Source organism: Neoarius graeffei, chromosome 9, assembly GCF_027579695.1.
Source record: "Neoarius graeffei isolate fNeoGra1 chromosome 9, fNeoGra1.pri, whole genome shotgun sequence".
Classification (NCBI taxonomy): Eukaryota; Metazoa; Chordata; class Actinopteri; order Siluriformes; family Ariidae; genus Neoarius; species Neoarius graeffei.
The window spans coordinates 2,554,188-2,576,037 of NC_083577.1; the positions used below are offsets into that span (position 1 = coordinate 2,554,188).

The 21,850-nt window shown below is 41.3% G+C and overlaps 1 protein-coding gene across 1 annotated transcript in view; it reads right to left on the minus strand.

The window, feature by feature from the left end:
* ttn.1 (titin, tandem duplicate 1) overlaps window positions 1-21,850 on the minus strand; it is a 211,255-nt gene that overhangs the window by 76,037 nt on the left and 113,368 nt on the right. The window contains exons 107-141 of the mRNA XM_060928917.1: window positions 19,246-19,542; window positions 18,975-19,161; window positions 18,772-18,887; window positions 18,389-18,688; window positions 17,998-18,297; window positions 17,788-17,893; window positions 16,351-16,547; window positions 15,952-16,257; window positions 15,435-15,713; window positions 15,050-15,349; window positions 14,630-14,932; window positions 14,166-14,549; window positions 13,764-14,066; window positions 13,332-13,631; window positions 12,913-13,209; window positions 12,545-12,829; window positions 12,161-12,454; window positions 11,752-12,051; window positions 11,351-11,659; window positions 10,899-11,089; window positions 10,351-10,780; window positions 9,959-10,267; window positions 9,607-9,788; window positions 9,384-9,513; window positions 9,004-9,303; window positions 8,594-8,911; window positions 8,103-8,399; window positions 7,691-7,990; window positions 7,293-7,607; window positions 6,868-7,016; window positions 2,017-2,167; window positions 1,365-1,646; window positions 955-1,257; window positions 529-831; window positions 144-425 (exon numbers count right to left, since the gene is read on the minus strand). Coding sequence (XP_060784900.1) covers window positions 144-425; window positions 529-831; window positions 955-1,257; window positions 1,365-1,646; window positions 2,017-2,167; window positions 6,868-7,016; window positions 7,293-7,607; window positions 7,691-7,990; window positions 8,103-8,399; window positions 8,594-8,911; window positions 9,004-9,303; window positions 9,384-9,513; window positions 9,607-9,788; window positions 9,959-10,267; window positions 10,351-10,780; window positions 10,899-11,089; window positions 11,351-11,659; window positions 11,752-12,051; window positions 12,161-12,454; window positions 12,545-12,829; window positions 12,913-13,209; window positions 13,332-13,631; window positions 13,764-14,066; window positions 14,166-14,549; window positions 14,630-14,932; window positions 15,050-15,349; window positions 15,435-15,713; window positions 15,952-16,257; window positions 16,351-16,547; window positions 17,788-17,893; window positions 17,998-18,297; window positions 18,389-18,688; window positions 18,772-18,887; window positions 18,975-19,161; window positions 19,246-19,542 — 9,405 coding nt within the window. The remainder of the gene's footprint in view (window positions 1-143; window positions 426-528; window positions 832-954; window positions 1,258-1,364; window positions 1,647-2,016; window positions 2,168-6,867; window positions 7,017-7,292; window positions 7,608-7,690; window positions 7,991-8,102; window positions 8,400-8,593; window positions 8,912-9,003; window positions 9,304-9,383; window positions 9,514-9,606; window positions 9,789-9,958; window positions 10,268-10,350; window positions 10,781-10,898; window positions 11,090-11,350; window positions 11,660-11,751; window positions 12,052-12,160; window positions 12,455-12,544; window positions 12,830-12,912; window positions 13,210-13,331; window positions 13,632-13,763; window positions 14,067-14,165; window positions 14,550-14,629; window positions 14,933-15,049; window positions 15,350-15,434; window positions 15,714-15,951; window positions 16,258-16,350; window positions 16,548-17,787; window positions 17,894-17,997; window positions 18,298-18,388; window positions 18,689-18,771; window positions 18,888-18,974; window positions 19,162-19,245; window positions 19,543-21,850) is intronic.

Below are 21,850 nucleotides of genomic sequence, written 5' to 3' on the forward strand. Positions count from 1 at the left end.
TTATTATGGCTTACTGATTACTGTTTATAGTATTTTTTAATGTTGAAACATTTCATTCATTATTTTAAGCCATTGTTGGTCAACAGCATTTCTTTACATGTGCCTAAGACTTTTCCACAATATATAAAAGATGACCAACTTACCAACTACAGTGATATTGCAAATTCCTTTGCGGGCCCCAATACAATTTTCAACTGTGACACAATATCTGCCGCTGTGTTTACGTTGAGCCTTGATAATGCCAAGGCACATGGTGTTTAGTGTACTCTTGATCTGAACATGTTGATCGTTCTTCAGCACCTCATCATCTCTTGACCATGTAACAGAAGGGGCTGGTTTGCCTGAGTAGCGCCCCTGCAGAGCAAAGCTTTCTCCAATACGAACAATAATTTTGTCACGGAAGTCTAGTTCAATCTTTGGGGGTTCTGAAATAAATGAAAAGTAATGTCAACTCCACACACACAAATATATTTCTATGATAATAGCCACATGTAATTGTTATTTTTAGTAAGAACTAGTTTCTCATACCAAGCTCGTCTTTGCATATGATTGATTTGCTGCAGAAGGATGGCTTGCCCTGGCCAATCTCGTTGACTGCACTCACACGGAATTCATAGGCTTCACCCTCACGGAGACCATCATAGGTGAATCTCCTGTTCATCAGTTTCTCTTTGGTCAATCTCAGAAACTTGTCCTTGCCAACCATGCGTGCTTCTAGAACGTAGGAAGTCACTTCACAACCGCCATCATTCTTTGGTGGCTTCCATGTGACACTAATGTAGTCTTTAGTGACAGCCACGGGCTCAACTTCCTCTGGACGGTCTGGTACACCTAAATAAAAAAAATCATATTTGTTAAAAAAAAAAAAACAGTTGTTTCTTTAATATTTCAGATACATTACTTATGTGCACTGTATGATATGCTAGTATAATGTTAAAAAGTAGAACCACTTACTTAGACGTTCCCTGATGATAAGATCACATGCAGTTTCACGGAATGGACCAACTCCTACTGCATTTTCAGCTGCAGCTCTGAAGAAGTATCCTTTACCTAAAACAAGATTCTGAACCACAGCATTTTGCCTAGCAGCATTATATGAGCATGCTGTCCAAGCTTTGCGTTCAGCTTCACGTTTCTGAATTACGTAGTTAGATATAGGAGAACCACCGTCATCCTCTGGGAAGAACCATGTTAATTTGCATGAGTCAGTAGTAAGATTCTCTGCTTGAAACGGTATACCAACTGGACCAGGAACATCTGGGGAAGGAAATTAAAGAAAATAATGTCACAATGTGTTTTCATTTATTTACAGATGTCTAAATACTCCAGCTTATCATAATACATGTCTTAATACTCCTGCTTACCAATAACATCAACAATGACGGTCCTCTTCACCTCTCCTCCAGCATTCTTTGCTGTTAAGCTGTACACCCCTTGTTGCTTTCTAGTGCAATTCTTAATTACTAATGACGTGCTGATTGACGTGGTCTCAGTAGTGGCCTCTGGCGGGACAACTCCACTATCTCTGTTCCAAGTGATCTCAGGTGCAGGCTGGCCTGACACATATGCTATGAGGCGGATCACGCCGCCTGCATGGAAAACCATCCTCTCTTTCATTGAGAGATCCAGTTCGAGTCCTGGGGCAACTGGAATATGAAAACAAATATGTTACGAATTTAAAGAAAAACTAAGTTAGGCTGATGTGGGGCGGCCTTGGGCTGAGGTGCCCTTGAGCGAGGTACCGAACCCCTGACTGCTCCCCGGGCGCTCTGGTGTGGCTGCCCACTGCTCTGGGTGTGTGTGTGTGTGTGTGTGTGTGTGTGTGTGTGTGTGTGTGTGTGTGTGTGTGTGTGTGTTCACTGCTTCAGATGGGTTAAATGCAGAGGTTGAGTTTCACTGTGCTTGAAGTGTGCATGTGACAAATCAAGGTTTCTTCTTCTTCTTAAAGTGTATCCAACGTTTACAAAAGAATAGGTACAATAACATTAAAAATATAGCATTGTTGCTCAGACTTACTTATGTTGTCCTTCATTTCAAGAACATCAGAAACTTCTCCTGGTTCACTGACCCCAGCAGCATTGAATGCCATCACTCTAAACTTGTAAAATCCATTCTCTTTCAGCCCAGTGATTACAAATCTGGTTCCTCTGACTTCTTTATCTTTGGCCTAGAATAATACGAAGTAATTAGAATCAATTATTTTCACACTCATCATAGAAAAAACCCCCAGAGTATATTAAAATGCAGTTTATTGGGTTCAGTGGCCATTCACCATTTAGAGATTTAGAACAACACACAAATCACAAATAAATGCAACTTATGAGAATATTACATGGTGGTGTGAAAATATGAAGTTTATGTTCGAGTGGTGAATGATTTCATGGTTGAGTGAAGCGAACAAGTGAAATATTTTCAACACGAAAAGATAAACTTCATATCTTCACATGACCATGTAATGTTCTTGATATTATATGGACACATCTACAAAAAAAAAAAATCAATTAAAAAAAACCCACAAATTAATCAAAATAATTTTAATTTTGAACCAGTTCACTATTTTGACAACGTGCATCTACTCAGCGGGAAAACACTGGGAGTGACATCATCGGGGTGAAATATCGGGAATTATTATCCATACAGGACACTTTTTAGATGGAATAAAAACATGTGTTTTTATTCCCTTCTAGCGGGTTTCATTCATTTGGTTTGATGCAATATTGTTAGCATATCGCTTATCTTACATGTATTACGTCACTCTACCTAATGGAAAACGAGCGTTGAATATGGTTTACGATATTGCATGGTACTCAAGACAACATGACATCACATGTCGGAGCTGATGTGAATATCCAATGACAACTTTTCTGCTGCATATGCACAGAAGCATTTCTTTGTTTGCTGGAAGCGCCCACAGTAAACTGTCGCAGTGAATTGAAAATGCCATAAGATACATATTACACATACAACTTCTGTGCTAGTGAGTGACTATGACAATTTGTAAACAAATATGGCTGCCAGATTTGCTTTGTTAAATACGGAAGATTTTGTAGTATAATAATAATAATAATAATAATAATAATAATAATAATCATCATCTTCTTCTTCTTTTGGCCGCTCCCGATTAGGGGTCACCACAGCGGAGCTTTCGTCTCCATTGCTCCCTGTCTTCTGCATCCTTCTCTACCACACCTGCCACTTTCATGTCCTCTCTCACCACATCCATGTATCTCCTCTTTGGCCTTCTTCATTTTCGTGTGCCTGGCAGCTCCATCCTCAACATTCTCCTTCCAACATGCTCTGCATCTCTTCTCAGGATGTGCCCAAACCATCTCAGTCTCATCTCTCTTAGCTTCATTCCCAAGCTCTCCACATGTGCTGTCCCTCTGATGTGCTCGTTCCTTATCCTGTCCAACCTCCCATCGCAAACCTTAACATCCTCAACTCCGCCACCTCCAACTTTGTCTCCTGTCTCTTCGTTAAGGGTACGGTCTCCAATCCATACATCACAGCTGCTCTCACTACTGTCTTATACATCTTACCTTTCACTTTTGCTGGGACTTTCCTATCACAAATGACTCCCGAAATCCTTCTCCACCTGCTCCACCCTGCCTGCACTCTCTTTCTCACCTCACTATCGCAGCCCCCATTTTCCTGCACAGTTGACCCCAGGGACTTGAATTGACCAACTTTCTTTATGTCTGCTCCTTGCATCTTCACTACACTCTCATCCTCATTCTCCTTGATGCACATGTATTCTGTTTTGCTCCTGCTCACCTTCATTCCTCTTCGTTCCAATGCATCTCTCCATCTCTCCAAACCCAACTCAACCTCCTTTCTACTTTCATCACATATCACAATATCATCCGCAAACATCATGTTCCATGGTGACTCTTGCCTCACTTCGTCCATCAAGCTATCCATCACTATGGCAAACAAGAAAGGACTCAAAGCAGATCCTTGATGAAGTCCCACCTTCACCGTGAACTATTCAGTCGTTCCGACTGCACACCTCACTGCTGTTTCACTGTTCTCAAACATGTCTTGCACCACTCTGATATACTCCTCATTCACTCCACACTTTCTCATACAATACCATAACGCATCTCTCAGCACTCTATCGTATGCCTTCTCTAGGTTTACAAACACACAATGTAGCTTTCTCTGGCCTTCTCTGTACTTCTCCATTAACATTCTTAAAGCAAAAATTGCATCCGACGTGCTCTTCCTTGGCATAAACCCGTACTGCTGTTCACAGATTGCTACCTCTCTTCTCAATCTCGCCTCCAATACCCTTTCCCATAGCTTCATGGTGTGGCTCATCAATTTTATCCCTCTGTAATTACTGCAGCTCTGTAATTAATGCAGCTCTCCATTCATTTGGCATTTTCTCATTCTCTAGGATCTTATTAAACAATCTCGTTAGGAACTCCACAGCCATCTCACCCAAACATCTCCAAGCCTCAATCGGGATACCATCTGGTCCGACTGCTTTCCCAGTCTTCATTCTTTTCATGGCTGCCCTCACCTCATCCTTACTAACCAACTCTGCTTCCTGATTTGCTGTCTCCAGTGAATCTGACCTTTTCTCTCTTGGATTCTCCTCATTTAATAAATCCTCAAAGTATTCTTTCCACCTTCTTAATACACTCTCTTTGTTTGTCAGCACATTTCCATTTACATCTTTCATCACTCTTACCTGCTGTACATCCCTCGCTTCCTTGTTTCTCTGCCTAGCTAGTCTGTACAGGTCTTTCTCTCCTTCTTTGGTCTCCAGTCTTTCATACAACTCCTGGTATGCATCTGCTTTCGCCTTCGTTACCGCTCTTTTTGCCTTCTGTCTCGTCTCTCTGTATAACTGCCTGCTTTCCTCGTCTCTCTGATCATCCCAATTCTTCTTTGCTAGCCTCTTCTCTTTTATAATTTCCTGCACTTCTTTATTCCACCGCCATGTCTCCTTGTCTTCCTTCCTCCTTCCTGATGACCACCCTAGCACTTTCCTTGCTGCCTCTCTTACTAGTATAGCAATAAAAAAATTAATTAAATAATAACAATAATAATAATAATAATAATAATGGTGGGCAGCACGGTGGTGTAGTGGTTAGCGCTGTCGCCTCACAGCAAGAAGGTCCGGGTTCGAGCCCCGTGGCCGGCGAGGGCCTTTCTGTGCGGAGTTTGCATGTTCTCCCCGTGTCCGCGTGGGTTTCCTCCGGGTGCTCCGGTTTCCCCCACAGTCCAAAGACATGCAGGTTAGGTTAACTGGTGACTCTAAATTGAGCGTAGGTGTGAATGTGAGTGTGAATGGTTGTCTGTGTCTATGTGTCAGCCCTGTGATGACCTGCCGACTTGTCCAGGGTGAACCCCGCCTTTCACCCGTAGTCAGCTGGGATAGGATCCAGCTCGCCTGCGACCCTGTAGAACAGGATAAAGCGGCTACAGATAATGAGATGAGATGAGATGAGATGAGACGTCACTCAGATCCGTGATGTATTTCATATGAAAAATATGAGTTTTTCAACACGAGAAGATAAACTTCATATCTTCAAGCCAATGTATGATTTTCTTTTTATAGACATCTTTTAAGTTAGCATACTGCATTGTAAATTCCTTACTCAGCTCCGGACCTAGTCAGCACAATCACAGAAAACTATTATGATGTCAGGTCAATGAAATTAATGATCAATATTGTGCTCGTAAGGTGTAATTGTTTTTCTCCAGGTTACACATATTATCATGATGAAACTGTGTGAAATTACAGTATATTCAACGCTATGTAAGCTAGTTGGACAGAAAATAGAATATTGTGAAATAAGCAACAAAGCAACATTGGCTAATAAATATAAGTGTTGTACAAGCCTATTTCATTACATGCATAATATTATACTCATAAAGAAGTGACAAAGCTGCAAAAATATCTAAAAAATATTTTTTGCATGTTTCTCCTCTGATTTTACTAATTGCATAAGTCCTGTACAAAGTTAGAGGTAATAACTGCATGTCTTTGGATTGTGGGGGAAACCGGAGCACCCAGAGGAAACCCACGCAGACACGGGGAGAACATGCAAACTCCACACAGAAAGGCCCTCGCCGGCTGCTGGGTTCGAACCCGGAACCTTCTTGCTGTGGTGTAGTGGTTAGCATGGTCACCTCACAGCAAGAAGGTGCCGGGTTTGAACCCAGCAGCCGGCGAGGGCCTTTCTGTGCGGAGTTTGCATGTTCTCCCCATGTCCGCGTGGGTTTCCTCCGGGTGCTCCGGTTTCCCCCACAATCCAAAGACATGCAGTTAGGTTGATGTGGGGCGACCTTGGGCTGAGGTGCCCTTGAGCGAGGTACCGAACCCCTGACTGCTCCCCGGGCGCTCTGGTGTGGCTGCCCACTGCTCTGTGTGTGTGTGTGTGTGTGTGTGTGTGTGTGTGTGTGTGTGTTCACTGCTTCAGATGGGTTAAATGCAGAGGATGAATTTCACTGTGCTTGAAGTGTGCATGTGATGAATAAAGGTTTCTTCTCATTTAAATGCCCCCATTCCCCCTACCTTGGACTTCCAGTTGGTCGCGCTAAGGTCAACAAATATGCCCCTGCCCCCCTCCTTTGCACTTCTGAGAGTAAGATCAGGAAGTAACCTACCTAGCTCACAAACTAGAATCAAGGCACCCACTCTTAATTGACCCACATGGTGACATCACTGAGTGATGTGCAAATGAGCTACAGGAAGCCAATCGTGAAAATGTCGCTGTTCTGATTTTTTATTTTTATGTACAGATGCCCTGTGCCATCCCTGCCAAGATGTTGCACATATCTAAATCTGCCACTGCTGACTGGGACAGTAGCTTATCACATGTAGTCAAGAAAGTATTTGAGTTTACAGCATACCTTAACCCATGCCTCTGTGCCTTCCTCTTTGTATTCAACATAGTAACCCACGATCCTTGAGCCTCCATCTTTTAGAGGTGGAATCCATTCCAAGTCAGCTGTTGTCTTTGTCCAGTCAGTAACTTTGGGGGTTGGCGGTGAAGGAGGAACTAATCAAAAAGAGAAATATGTAACTCTGAGACTCTGATATAATCACAAGTAGAAGAATCACTATTGTAATGTCCCTGTAGAGCAGTGGTGGCTCAGTGGTTAGGGCTCTGGATTACTGATTGAAGGTTGAATGTTCAAATTCTGGTACTGTCAAGCTATCAGTGTTGCCCCTTGAACAAGGCTCTTAACTCTCAGCTACTCAGCTCAATTGTAATTTGTATTTGATATAAGCATCTGCCCTAAGTGTAGCTGTATATATAAATGTAGCTGCTCACCAATTGGATCTCTGGCAATGGTTGGGTCAGATGGTAAACTTGGGGGTCCACATCCAGCTGCATTGATTGCAGTCACACGGAACAGGTACTGACAGCCTTCAATGAGTTCTGTAACTTTGTAAGAAACGCCAAAAGGCATGGGCCTGATTGGATCACGGGTAACTCTGTTCCAGCGTTTTGATGAGGTCTCTTTGCGTTCAAGCCAGTAGCCAGTAATTGGACTGCCACCATCTGTATCTGGCTCTTCCCAGTTTACAGTCATTGAATCCATTGTAATGCTTGATAGGGTTGGTTTCTCACACTGGCCAGGAATAGCTATAAAAAGGATGCAATATGTTAAGGGTAAAACTGAGCTAATGAATTTCTAATGGCTGTTCTTTTTGAGCATAACTACTTACTGAAAATATCTCTGGCAACCTCTGATTCACTGTCAAGAGGTTCACCAACTCCATATTTATTCTGTGCCCTGATGCGGAACAGATACTCATGGCCAGGCATGAGACCCTCAATTGTGAACATACGCTCTTTGGGTGCACCTGGGACAGGGACCCATGTTTTTCTATTAGCAACACGTCTCTCTATGGTGTAGTTAGTGATTTTGGAGCCACCATCATCTATAGGAGGTAGCCACGACAGGGTGATATTTTCAGCATGAATCTCCTCAAACTTGATTGGTGCGGAAGGAGGTCCCGGAAGTCCTGAAAATGAAAATGTGGTGATGAATTACAGTAAGGTCAATGTATTGATTGATTTACATTCCAATGTAGTGATTATACCAATAGTAAGTAATTTGATATTTGAATCACCTACCTAGAACATTCAGCCTCATCTCTTTAGAGACCTTGCCTAAGCTGTTGCTGGCAGTGAGTGTATAGAGACCAGTGTCTGAGCGTTTGCCTTGCTGGATCAGCAGAGTGCAGCTATCATCAGTCACAAGCTTATTGATATGTTCATCATATTCAATATCAACCTTGGCATCACTTTTGTGGGGTGGGGCCTTCTGCCAGGTAAGTGTGGGGAATGGGCATCCCTTGATTTTAGCGACAATGCTGATATCTGTAGCCTGCTCCACTTCCATGAACTCTTCAAGCTCAATGGAAGGTGCCCCTAGACAAAAGAAAACATTTGTTAAATGTTAAATAACTCATTATTTAATGCTCAGTAATACTTAGAAACACTAACACAGCAAACAACAAACAAATGCAATCAGTTTACTAGGATTAATTTGCAATAGTAACAATAGTAGCATTTCAGATCAAGCCTTGCTACACAATGAATAAACCTAGGTGTATTTGACACACTTGTCTGGTCCTTAACGATGATGGGTCCTGCAGTAGAAGATGGTCTACTTGCACCAGCCTCATTTACAGCCTTGACGCGGAATTCATACTCAGCACCCTCGTGGAGGTCCTCCACTTTGAAGGTCGTGGTATCAATGTCGCGTCTATTGCACTGTCTCCAGGACTCTTTCTGCTTTCCACTAGAATCCCACCAAAGTCGTTCCACAATGTAGTGAGTTACAGGGGATCCACCATCATTTTTGGGTGGTTTCCATGTCAGCGTCACCGTCCCCTTGGATACATCAACTATTTTGACTCTTGTGGGTGCATCAGGAGGATCTGCAAATATACAGCCTTTTCACTGAGCAGTCCCTACATATTTCATGACAAATTTGCATTTGATGAGAGGATCACTGAAACTTTATACTTACAGATGGGATCCTTTGCTCTTGTCCTTTGGAAGGTTTCCAGAGCAGGCCCAATACCAAAGCGATTCTCAGCCCGAATACGGAACAAGTAGTCTTGTCCCTCAGCAAGGTCTGGGACTACCAAGGACTGACTGGCACAGGCTGGGTTGACCTTTGTCCAGGCTTTTCCTTCAACTGTCTTCTTCTCAATGTAGTAGCTCTTGATTCTCGCACCACCATCATTATCTGGAGGCTTCCATGTAAGTCTGCATGTACTTCTTGTGATGTCACTGATTTTGAGGTTTTTGGGTGGCCCAGGCAAATCTGAAGAAAATAATTTTGTTTATTAAATAGTTTTTGTTTGTATGGCCAAAGTTTTGTTTACCAAACATTCTTTGTCTTACCAAGTACTGTTACATGGACTTTAACCACTTTAGTACCAGCTTTATTAGAAGCAGTAATGATGTAGTCTCCAGAGTGCTTGAGCTTACACTCAGGGATAGTAACTACTGCTGTGGTATCAGTCACTGAGACCTGTTGAATAATTTTTAATACAACAGTATTAATTTCATGGGAACTGTATTAGGGGTTTTGATCCCGAAGCATTATGAATAAGCAATGTCTTACCTCGGACTCCACTGGAAGAGTGTGTTGCTCATTCTTTATTGCTGTTGTGGCAGTTCCATCATATTCCCATTTGACCTTTGGAGTAGGTCTGCCTGATACGGTGGCAGGGATTTTAATTGTTGTTCCAGCATGACAAGAAAGCAGGTCATGAGCTGAGACTTCAAGCGTAATAATGGGTTCCTCTGTAAAATTTCAGTATAACAAATCAATTTTCAAATTTCAGTATAACAAATCAATTAATGCCAAAAAGAGAAAGGTCAGTTTTCCAAACCAATTAGGCTGAAAAAAAGGCATGGAAACTACAAAAGTTTAAAAAATATATTTTTTCATGGAATGCAAAGGCAAATCTTACCCAGGATATCCTGTACCAGAATGTCAGCAGTCCTGGGACTTGGTTCGGACTCACCAGCAGCATTAAGAGCAACAATCCTGAATCGACACTTCTTGTTCTCTTTGAGGCCTGTCACAGTGTAAGATGTAGCGAGAATGGGCTTTTCAGGTTGATTCACTCTTCTCCACTCTTCTGAGCCTTCATCCTGAACCTCAACAATATAGCCTTTAATGGGGCTTCCACCATCCTTATCTGGTGGAGTCCAGGCTAAAGATACACTGCTTGTTGTCTTGTCTTTCATTTGAGGTGCAGTTGGCTGGCTTGGTGGGTCTGTAGAATAAAGGTAAAATTTGTTTAAAAACAGCCAACACAAAACTTTATTTGAAAAGTAATGCAGCAAAATTTAAACTTACTGCTTGGATCCAAGGCAAACACACATTCGGTTGCCTCACTTGGGGGACCAATGCCAGCAGCATTTTGTGCCATCACACGGAACTGGTACTCGATACCGTCAATGAGATGCAGCACGTTGTATTCTAAGCTTTTAACAGCTGGCTTTGTTACAGGAGCCCTGTTGACTCGACTCCAGTATACAGCTCCTCTTTCTCTTTTTTCAAGCCAGTAGCCCTGAATGGTTGATCCACCATTGTCCTTTGGAGGATCCCAAGCTACCAGCATAGATGAACAAGTATGCCCAAGGATTCTTGGTCTCTGGGGTGGACCAGGAAGACCATATGGATCCTTGAGGACAACTTTCTCTGATTCACACCCATCACTGACTCCAAACTTGTTCTCTGCTTTTATCTGGAACTGGTAAGTGCCATAGGTTTCAAGCTTGTACACCTTTAAGAAAAATGTCACAAAGATCAGAATTAGTACCAGTGTTTCATAATTACAAAATTAATTATCTTCATTAATTAAACTATTGTTTAAAAACACAGGATGTTCACAACACACTAACCCCATAGCGCCTGTCCATAATGCAACATGTCAGTTGCTCCCAGTCCGATTTCTTTTTGCTGGCATCCCTCTTTTCAACAATATAATTGGTGAGGTCACTTCCTCCATTGTCCTCTGGAGCATTCCAAGTGAGGTAGCAAGATTCAGCCTTAATATCAGAGACCACAACATTTTGTGGTGGTGAGGGACGATCTAGAGGGGAAAAAAGAGACAATTAAGAACTAAAAAAGCAAACCTTCACCTAGATTATTATTTAATATGTATCCTGAGGATTTTATGAACAGTTATTTTTACTGATTGTACATACTTTCATAAAGAGCTTAATTAATGTATGTAAATAAAAAGCTTATTAATTATTTGCTAAGTCAAATTATGTGCGCTTGTCTGGGGGCAGAGCTGTAATTAATTGCTATCAAGCTGTCATAAAACATATTAGGAAAAGTAAAGCCATACCTAAAATGTCAACTCTGATAATTTGTTGGCCCGTCCCATGAATATTTGTAGCAGCTAATTTGTACAAGCCTGTGTCTTGTCTTACGGTTTCAGGAATGGCAATCTTGGTTTTAATAGTTTGTCTGTTAATCTCCTCAGATTCAAGTGTCATGGTCTCAGTTGGTTTTTCAAGAACAACTCCATTCTTTGTCCACTCAAAGGTGGGCAATGGCAGACCAGCAATTTCAGCAGGGATTTCAATGGCTGCTCCTTTCTTGACAGTTATGGTATTGCTCTTGAAGTACTTCAACAGAGTCACAGTTGGGGCAACTAAAAGAGATGAAAAACACAAATATTGTCAAATATACAAAATGTAAAATAATTGTTATGACAGTAAATTATATAATAAAACTATTACATACACTCATCATCTTGAATATGGACATTTATTGGTCTGGATGGTGCACCATCGCCAACCTCATTGACAGCCTTCACTCTGAAGTCATACATCATGTTCTCATTCAGATTTTCGAGTGTAATCGTGAGATCTTTGCAGACCTGATGATTGGCAACATCAAATTCATCACTGTCTTGTCGCTTCTTTTCAACATAATAGCCTCTGATGGGAGCACCACCATCACTGTGAGGAGGCTGCCAAGCAAGTGTAACAGTGTTCTTGGTCCTTGCAGTGTAGTGAAGCTTCTCTGGGGCAGATGGTACACCTGAAATTTCCAGATATTCAAAATAAAAAACGCCAGTGTTCATTACTGCTGTGAATGTCTTTAAACTAAGCAAGAAAAAAGGATGAGAGATCAGTTGAACTGGTGTTACCTTTAGGATCCACAGATAGGACAGGTCCAAGTTCAACAGGGACACCAAGGCCATACTTGTTTCTGGCAACCACTCTGAACATATATTCTTCACCATCAAGAAGGCCAACAATGTCACATTTGCATGAAGCAATTTCCAGTGGTTGCCTGTAGATGTGCATTTTGGCATCTTTTCTCTCAACAACATATCCCATGATATCACTTCCACCATTATCAACAGGATCAGACCAAGTCAGGGAGATCATCTTCTTGCTGACATGGACTGTTTTGAGATCAACCACTGGTCCAGGAACATCTTTTACACAAAAAAGAAAGACAGGTATTTTAAAACTATTATGACAATTAGAAACATACGATGGCCCTAAAGATGCTGACTTAGACTTACCCATGACATCAACCTTTATAAAAGCAGATTTCGTTCCACTGGGGTTGGTTCCTGTGATCTCATATTTGCCATGGTCAGTTCTCAGAGCATTCTTGATATTTACAGTGCTGCATTTTCCAACAGTTTCAATAATCACACGTTCTTTGTCAGGTTCAGCATCATCTTTTGTCCATTTTACCTCTGGTATCGGTCTGCCGACAACATAAGCTGGTATACGCAGAGTCTCTCCAGCTTTTATTATAACTCCATTCCTTACAGAGATATCAAACTCAATTCCTGGGGCCTCTGTTATAGAATAAACATTACATTAGACATATAATTACTATTCATTAATAATGCTTTACGAACTGTATTTTTTATAAGCTTACGTTCAGGCTCTTTCACTTGAACTGGTTCAGTCATTCCTGGGGTTCCATGACCAGCTTCATTTACAGCATATACACGAATGTTATAATCTGCTCCCTCCGTCAGTCCAGTCAAGGTGTACTTGCATTCCTTGCATCTGAACTCAGTGCTACGAATCCATTCTTTCTCCCCAACAAGGCAACGCTCAACATGATATCCTAGAATATCTCCACCACCATTGTACAACGGAGGAATCCAGGCAATTTCAACTGTTGTATTTGTAGTATCAACAATTCTTGGCACAGGAGGACCCGGAGGCACTGCACAAATATGTTATATCAGTAATAGGTCTATTTGAGTATTTATGACCTTGTTAAAATTGCATAATAATTATTCTCTCTTTAGTATTTTAGCCAACATGTGAAATAAATACGAAGCTTACAGATTGGATCCATTGCAACCACAGGATCAGTTGGAACACTGAATTCTCCAGGGCCAGCAAGATTTTCAGCACAAACTCTGAAGACATAAACCAGGCCTTCCATAAGACCCTCAACCTTCAGTGCCAGGGCGCTGAGAAGATTGCGGTTCACTCTGGTCCAGTACTTGCTGTTGACCTCACGTCTCTCGATCCAGTAGCCCAAGATGGGACTACCATTGTCCTTAGGTTCATGCCAAGACAAAGCAACACTGCTGGCAGTGACCTCTCCAATTCTGGGCATGTTAGGAGCATCAGGAGGATCTGGAATACCAAAATTTTTAAAAATAAACATCCAGTAATTGTACTACCATTTTTATAGCTGATGTTTTTTGAATAATATGCAGTGATACTGTTTGATTTAAATTCTACAAATGAGAATCATGCACATTTTACCAAACTGATTTTTTGCAACAAGCGGCTCAGAATAGCATGGTGGGCCACAGCCAGACTTGTTTTCAGCTGTCACTCGGAAAATATACTCTTTTCCTTCAATGAGTTTGGTCACAGGGTAGTTGTATCCTTTATGGGTTGAGGTAACAGTAACCCAACCAATTTCATCTGTGGTGTTGTCTTTTTTCTCCAGGATATAGTTGATGATTTCACTGCCACCATCATCAAGTGGTGCATCCCATGTGCATGTGACAGAGTCTTTTCTGAGCTCATCAAATCCAAAGTTTACAGGTGGTCCAGGCTTATCTATAGATTATAGCAAAACACATTTTAGAACAATCCGCTAATCACAGATTACAGTTTCACAAATGTGGAAAAGTACCAACATAAAACACAAGAACCTACCAAGAACATTGACAACACAAGATGCAGTTGCAAAACCATGAGTATTCTCAACTCTGATGGTGAAAAGTCCATGATCATCTCTGACGGCCTCACGCACCATCATGGCAGTCTCGCCTCTCTTGCTACGGTCAAATGACAAACGATCTGGAAGTGGAGGATAGAACTCCTCCTCTGGTTCGGGATGAAAAGCCTTGGTCTTCTTTTTCCTTTTCACAAAGAATTGTGGCTTCTTCTTGACAGTCTTCTGGACATTCTCATCATTCCTGAACCATGTCACAGTGGGGTATGGTGATCCAGAAATGTGGGCATCTAGTCTCATCTCTTCACCCTTCCTGATGGTCAGGCCCGATGCAATTCGTGCATGTAGTGACACCTTTGGTGGATCTAAATTAAATAACATTCATTTAATAAGTATTTTTAGATGTATTTGTGATGTTATTTTACTGCTGTGCCATTGTACATACCAACAGGATCTGCAGCCTTTATTAGGGGAGTGCTGCGGGAAGGCTCACTTTCTCCAGCCACATTTTCTGCACGAACACGGAACTGATATTCTGTGCCTTCTGTCAAGCCAGTGATGGTGTAGGAGAAACCAGGAACCAGGTCTGGAACACATCTCACAAATCTATCACCATCCTTCTCAATTTTCTCCAGAATATAGCCAGTAATTGGACAGCCACCATCATAGGGTGGGGCTTTCCAAGTAACTGTAACGGACTGAGAGGTAGGGTTGTGTGCCTCAACCTCAATTGGTGGGTCAGGCCGCTCTGAAATATTTCAAAAAGAAAAATTCAAAGGACAAAAATAATTAACCAAACAATAAAAAAAAAAACTTGGAATAATGTGGTTAATATTGCATTTGTTTAAAAGGTAATTATACTTACGCTTCTGCTCCTCTGTAATGACAGGGTTGCGAAGCTCAAGATATTCACCACTACCAATTCTGTTAACAGCCTTAACTCTGAAGTAATATTCACCATTCATCATCAGGTCTTTGGCTACAAAGCTTAGTACATTGACTCCAGGCATCACAGGCAAGAATGTCTTCTTCTGAGCCTCTCTGCGCTCCAGTATATAGTGCAAAATAGGGCTACCACCATCACTCTCTGGAGGTTCCCATGAAATTTTACAGGAGTTCTTGGTGACTTCACTTGGAGAGATGCTCTTGCATTGTCCAGGCAGACCTATTGATGGAATCCATTTGGTTAATTGTTGGTTTTCTGAACAAAATATGACTTAAGACAGAAAAAAAATCCACAGCTCTCTTACCAATCACTTTAACATTAATTGTTCCAGTAGCTGAGCCCAGACTGTTTTCTACAGTGACTGTGTAGACACCAGCATCTTCATGCTTGCATTTTAGAAGCTCAAGGTGAAGACTGTTGAGTTCACATCTCATAGTCAGCCTGTCATCTGCCTTCAGTTCTGCCTCACCCTTCTTCCAAACCATTGATGGCTTCGGAATTGCTCTATAAGGGATCTTTAGATACAACTTCTCTCCCTCAACAACAACAATGTCTTGGGTCTCCAAATCAATTTTTGGTGCACCTATGAGATTAAAAATAAATAAATAAATAAATAAATAAATAAATACACACACACACACACACACACACACACACACACACATATATATATATATATATATATATATATATATATATATATATATATATATATATATATATATATATATATAAATTTAGATATTACAAAAACAAACTTTTACAGAAACACTATTCAAATCAGTGCTGTTTTGAAAAAAAAAAAAAAACACAATGCTTACTGTCTGGATCTTTAGCAAAGACTTTGTCTGAGATTTCAGAGGGCTCACTGACACCAACAGCATTGATAGCACGGACTCTAAGAACATACTGTTTCTCAGGAATAATGCCATCTTCAGCCTTGAATCTGAACTCTTTTATGGGACGAGCATTGATCCTCATCCACTTATCTGTGTCAGCCTCAGACAGCTCAACATGATACCCAGTAACAGGACTTCCCCCATTCTTTTCTGGTGCTTTCCATGTGATATTGATGTGCTCTCTGCTGGCATCAACAATCTTAACCTCAATTGGAGGAGATGGTGGGCCTAAAACGAGCCATTGTATAATGCATTATTCATGTACTTGTAGCAAAAGTCTAATTTGTGACATATGATGTTTGCAAAAATGTGTTGACATACTTATAGGATCTTCAATGGTAATAATTTCTGTAGGTTCACTTGGGTCGCCAACTCCAGCCTCATTTTCAGCACGGACCTGGAACTGCACCTCGGTACCCTCATCAACATCCGTCACCTTGTACTTGTTTTCAGGTCCTGATGTCTTTCCAGACTTTAACCAGCGGGTGCCCACTTTCTCCTTCTTCTCAATAACATATCTATAAGTATGGTTATGTCCATGTTATTATACTGCATGATATGAAATATGCTGATGAATTATATAAACCAGAATTCATACCATTGGTCATTCTAGAATTTGGGGTACGTTTCACGTCTCTGAGATAAAGCTTTTGTCATTTTCCACAAAATAAATCTTTATTGAATCAGTTTTGAACAATAATGCAAATTATGAGAAACTTTCACCAACAGCGATGCTTAATATACATTTTAAACCAAATTTATCCATAAAACATTAATTAAATGACTCCCACCCCTCCCCCACATTACTGGCTGTCTTCAACTCCTGATTCATCCATTCAACTCCAATAAACAGGAAGTGATTCAGTCTAACACTGTTTTTTTCTTTGGGCTTATTCTATTCACTGTTATCAAATCAGTTGCATAGAAACTCTATATTCTGTATGATATAAAATTTTAGTATTTAAAAAAATATATTTTTTATCCGTCCCAATGTTCTTGTCAACTCTGTTAACTCTGTTATAAAACCACATAAAATCCACAAAGACTTTTAATAATACGCATGACACCTGCACCGAGTGATGTCACTTCCTCTGGCGGGAAACTTCAGAAAGGCAGTGAGGTATGTTCTGTTTCTTCTTTCATTAATTTGGACAAAATGTTGAGGATTTTACACCAACAGGAGATTAATTATGTGTCAACTCTGTTATTGTGATATTGGAGTGAATCTCTCACTCATTAAAAAAAATAATATAATTAAAATCCATAAAATTCTGTTTTTATACATGCCATGTGGTCGCTAGTTTGAGGTTAGCATGCAGAGTTAAGACAGGAAATGTCAACTCTGTTATTGTCAATTCTGTTAATTGATTGCCCAGTTTAACGATAACAGAGTTGATGACAGAGTCAACACCTGAAATGTACCCGCAATTATAGAATGGGCCATATAGAGACACGAGTGCTTTCCTGGGAAATCCACCACTTGTATTTTTCATATGAGCTCCATCTGGGACACGGAGAACCAAAACTGTGACATAAATCTCTCTATTTCACTTGTGAGGAAATTGATGAATTGTTTTGATAAATTTGAGGGCTTTTTGTGTGTGAATGTGTTGATATAATACAAAAGAAAATCACATTTTGGCTTGACGATATGAAGTTTATCTTCTCGTGTTGAACAACTCGCAATTCTTTTGATGAACTTGCGTTGTTGTTCATCAGTACCCCCCATAGTATGTGTGTTATATAATGCCTACATACTTTGTGATTGGTCTTCCACCGTCACTTTTGGGAGGCTCCCATTTCAGGTCAACATGCCTCTTGGATACCGCAACCACAGTCAAAGCATAAGGAGGCCCAGGAGTCGCTAAAGACAGAAGCAATGATATGTTATCTTAACTGCTCTCTGATCTGTTAACGTTAAAACAGTATAGAAATCATTATACTTCCATTATGAACATTTGCACTTACTAAAAGTATCTTTTGCGAGAACAGAGTCCTCCAGCTCATAGAATTCACTCACACCCACAGCATTCTCAGCTGCCACACGGAACACATATAGAGATCCCTCATTGAGTGGAGTGACAGTGTATTTTGTGTCTTTCACCGTAGTGTCCACAGTCTGCCAGGTCCAGCGTCTTACATCTCTTTTCTCAACAACATAGTTGGTAACAGGAGAGCCACCATCGTTTTCTGGTTCAGTCCATTTCAGTTCACAGTCAATCTTTGAAATGTTAACCACCTCAAGCCAGCGTGGTGGGGATGGAGGATCTGTTTCAGTCCAAAAGTTAAAGTTATTTTTTTTTAATATATTAGCTTCTGTCTATGTGATTAGATGGCCTATACCAAGATATATACTCACAGAGTCTGTCTTTGCACACTACAGGGTCACTTGGATCACTTGGCTCACTCTCTCCAGCAGCATTTACAGCTTTGACACGGAAGGAGTATTCCTGCTTCTCCTTCAGTCCCTTCAGCAAGTGCTCCGTCACTGGCACATCCTCAGCCACACGAACCCATTCTTCAGTTCCACTCTTAAGGAGCTCAATGACATAAGACTCAATTTTAGCGCCACCGTCATGCTCTGGTCTGGTCCATTGCAGCGATGCAGAGGTCTTAGCAATGTCTTTGATATATGGTTTGCCAGGGGCCCATGGAGGATCTATAAAAGAATCAATATGTTCTTTTTTCTGATCTTTTTTTTTCCTTTTTTTAAATCACACCATATGCATTATTGCAACATACCAATTGGGTCCTTAATCAAGATAGGATCTGTTTCAGCACTTGGTTTTCCAGGTCCTGCAAGATTCTCAGCCAGAACACGGAATTTGTACTTTTTCTGTTTGGTCAGTCCTTTCACTCTGCAGGAAATGTCCATGTTGTTCTTGCATTAACATTTTTAATCAAATTTCATTTCTCCATATTCTGCTTCTGTATAAAAAACTAACCTGAATGTAGTGTCTTTGACTGGCAGCTTGTTGCATTTGATCCATTTGTCATTTTCTGGATCAAACCTCTCAACCCAATAGCCAGTGACTGGACTTCCGCCATCCTCATCAGGCTCATACCAGGTCAAGGTTACTGCATCCTTGGAGATGTCAGAGGGCTGCACCCTGCTTGGGGAACCAGGAGTATCTAAACAATAGGAAAGAAACATAGTAGCATTTGCATCTCTTTAAAATACCAACACACTGAAATTGTAATGGCATAAATACCTACCAAATGAATACTTGGCAACAATTGGAGCATGCTCTGTGGGAGCACCAATGCCGTACTGGTTCTCAGCAGATACCCTGAAAACATACTCCTTCATAGACACCAGTTTGCGGGCCTTAAAAATGGTCTGCTTGACTGTAGCAGACAACTTCTGCCACTCCTCTTTTTCCAAAGGTCTCATTTCTACAATGTAGTTGGTTACAGGAGCTCCACCATCATCTCTGGGGGCATTCCAAGCCAGGCAACAGGACTCATTGGTGATGTCAGATATATCAAAAGCAGCTGGGGGACCAGGCTTATCTGTTAAGAACACAGCAAAAAGACCAAATGGAAATTGCTTGAATTCATAATATCAAATAGTATCAATTTTTATGATCCTTACTTTTCTCCCTCTACATGTTACCTCTTAGTAGACTCATTCACAATCAGTTTTCATAATTAGGTAGATGACATAACTTTTATATATTACACAGACACGAGTGTTTTACTGGGAAATATACCACTCGTATTTTTCATACGAACTACATCTGGGACATTGAGTAACATATATTTTAAAACCCTCACTCATGAGGATACTGATGAATTATTTTGATAAATTTGGGTATTTTTTGTTTGTAAATGTGCCGATATAATGAAAGGAAAACTCACACATTGGCTGGAAGATATGAAGTTTATCTTCTTATGAAAAACTCGTATTTTTCATATGAAATACATCGCGGATCTGAGTGACACATTTAAATAATATTGGCTGGCGTTGACTGATATATCAGATATATTCCATTCAGCTAGGCGGCACGGTGGTGTAGTGGTTAGCGCTGTCGCCTCACAGCAAGAAGGTCCGGGTTCGAGCCCCGGGGCCGGCGAGGGCCTTTCTGTGTGGAGTTTGCATGTTCTCCCCGTGTCCGCGTGGGTTTCCTCCGGGTGCTCCGGTTTCCCCCACAGTCCAAAGACATGCAGGTTAGGTTAACTGGTGACTCTAAATTGAGCGTAGGTGTGAATGTGAGTGTGAATGGTTGTCTGTGTCTATGTGTCAGCCCTGTGATGACCTGGCGACTTGTCCAGGGTGAACCCCGCCTTTCGCCTGTAGTCAGCTGGGATAGGCTCCAGCTTGCCTGCGACCCTGTAGAACAGGATAAAGCGGCTACAGATAATGAGATGAGATTTCATTCAGCTACAGTGTCTTGCAAAAGTATTCACCCCCTTGGTGTTTGTCCTGTTTTGTCGCATTACAAGCTGGAATTAAAATGGATTTTTGGGGCATTAGCACCATTTGATTTACACAACATGCCGACCACTTTAAAGGGGAAAATTGTTGTTTTATTGTGACACAAACAATAATTAAGATGAAAAAACAGAAATCTGGAGTGTGCATAAGTATTCACCCCCTTTCATGTGAAACCCCTAAATAAGAGCTGCTCCAACCAATTCACTTCATAAGTCACGTAATTAATTGATTAAGATCCACCTGTGTGCAATCAAAATGTCACATGATCTGTCACATGATCTGTCACATGATGTCTGTATAAATCAACCTGTTCTGGAAGGACTCTGACTCTGCAACACTACTAAGCAAGCAACATGAAAACCAAGGAGCCTCCAAACAGGTCAGAGACAAAGTTGTGGAGAAGTATAGAACAGGGTTGGGTTATAAAAAATATCCCAAACTTTGAATATCCCACAGAGCTCCATTAAATCCATTATAGCAAAATGGAAAGAATATGGCACCACTACAAGCCTGACAAGAGAAGGCCCCGCCCACCAAAACTCACAGACCAGGCAAGGAGGGCATTAATCAGAGATGCAACAAAGACGCCAAAGAGAACACTGAAGGAGCTGCGAAGATCCACAGCGGAGATGGGAGTATCTGTACATAGGACCACTTTAAGCCGTACACTCCACAGAGTGGGCGTGGTTTTATGGAAGAGTGGACAGAAAAGTCATTACTTAAAGAAAAAAAAAAGAAAAACACATTTGGTGTTTGCCCAACAGCATGTGGCAGACTCCCCAAACACATGGAAGAAGATTCTCTGGTCAGATGAGAGTAAAATGGATCTTTTTGGCCATCATGGCAAATGCCATGTGTGGCACAAACCCAACACCCTGAGAACACCATTCCTACAGTGAAGCATGGTGGTGGCAGCATCATGCTGTGGGGATGTTTTTCATCTGCAGGGACAGGAAAGCTGGTCAGGACTGAAGGAAAGATGGATGGCACTAAATACAGGGCAATTCTGGAGGAAAACCTGTTTGAATCAGCCAGAGGTTTGAGACTGGGACGAAGGTTCACGTTCCAGCAGGACAATGACCCTAAACATACTGCTAAAACTACACTGGAGTGGTTTAAAGGGAAACATTTAAATGTCTTGGAATGGCCTAGTCAAAGCCCAGAAGATTGCTGTACACCAATGCAACCCATCTAACTTGAAGGAGTTGGAGCAGTTTTGCCTTGAGGAATGGGCAAAAATCCCAGTGGCTAGATGTGCTAAGCTAATAGAGACATACCCCAAGAAACTTGCAGCTGGAATTGCAGCAAAAGGTGGCTCTACAAAGTATTGACTTTTTTTTTTTTTGGGGGGGGGGGGGGGGGGGGGGTGAATACCTATGCACA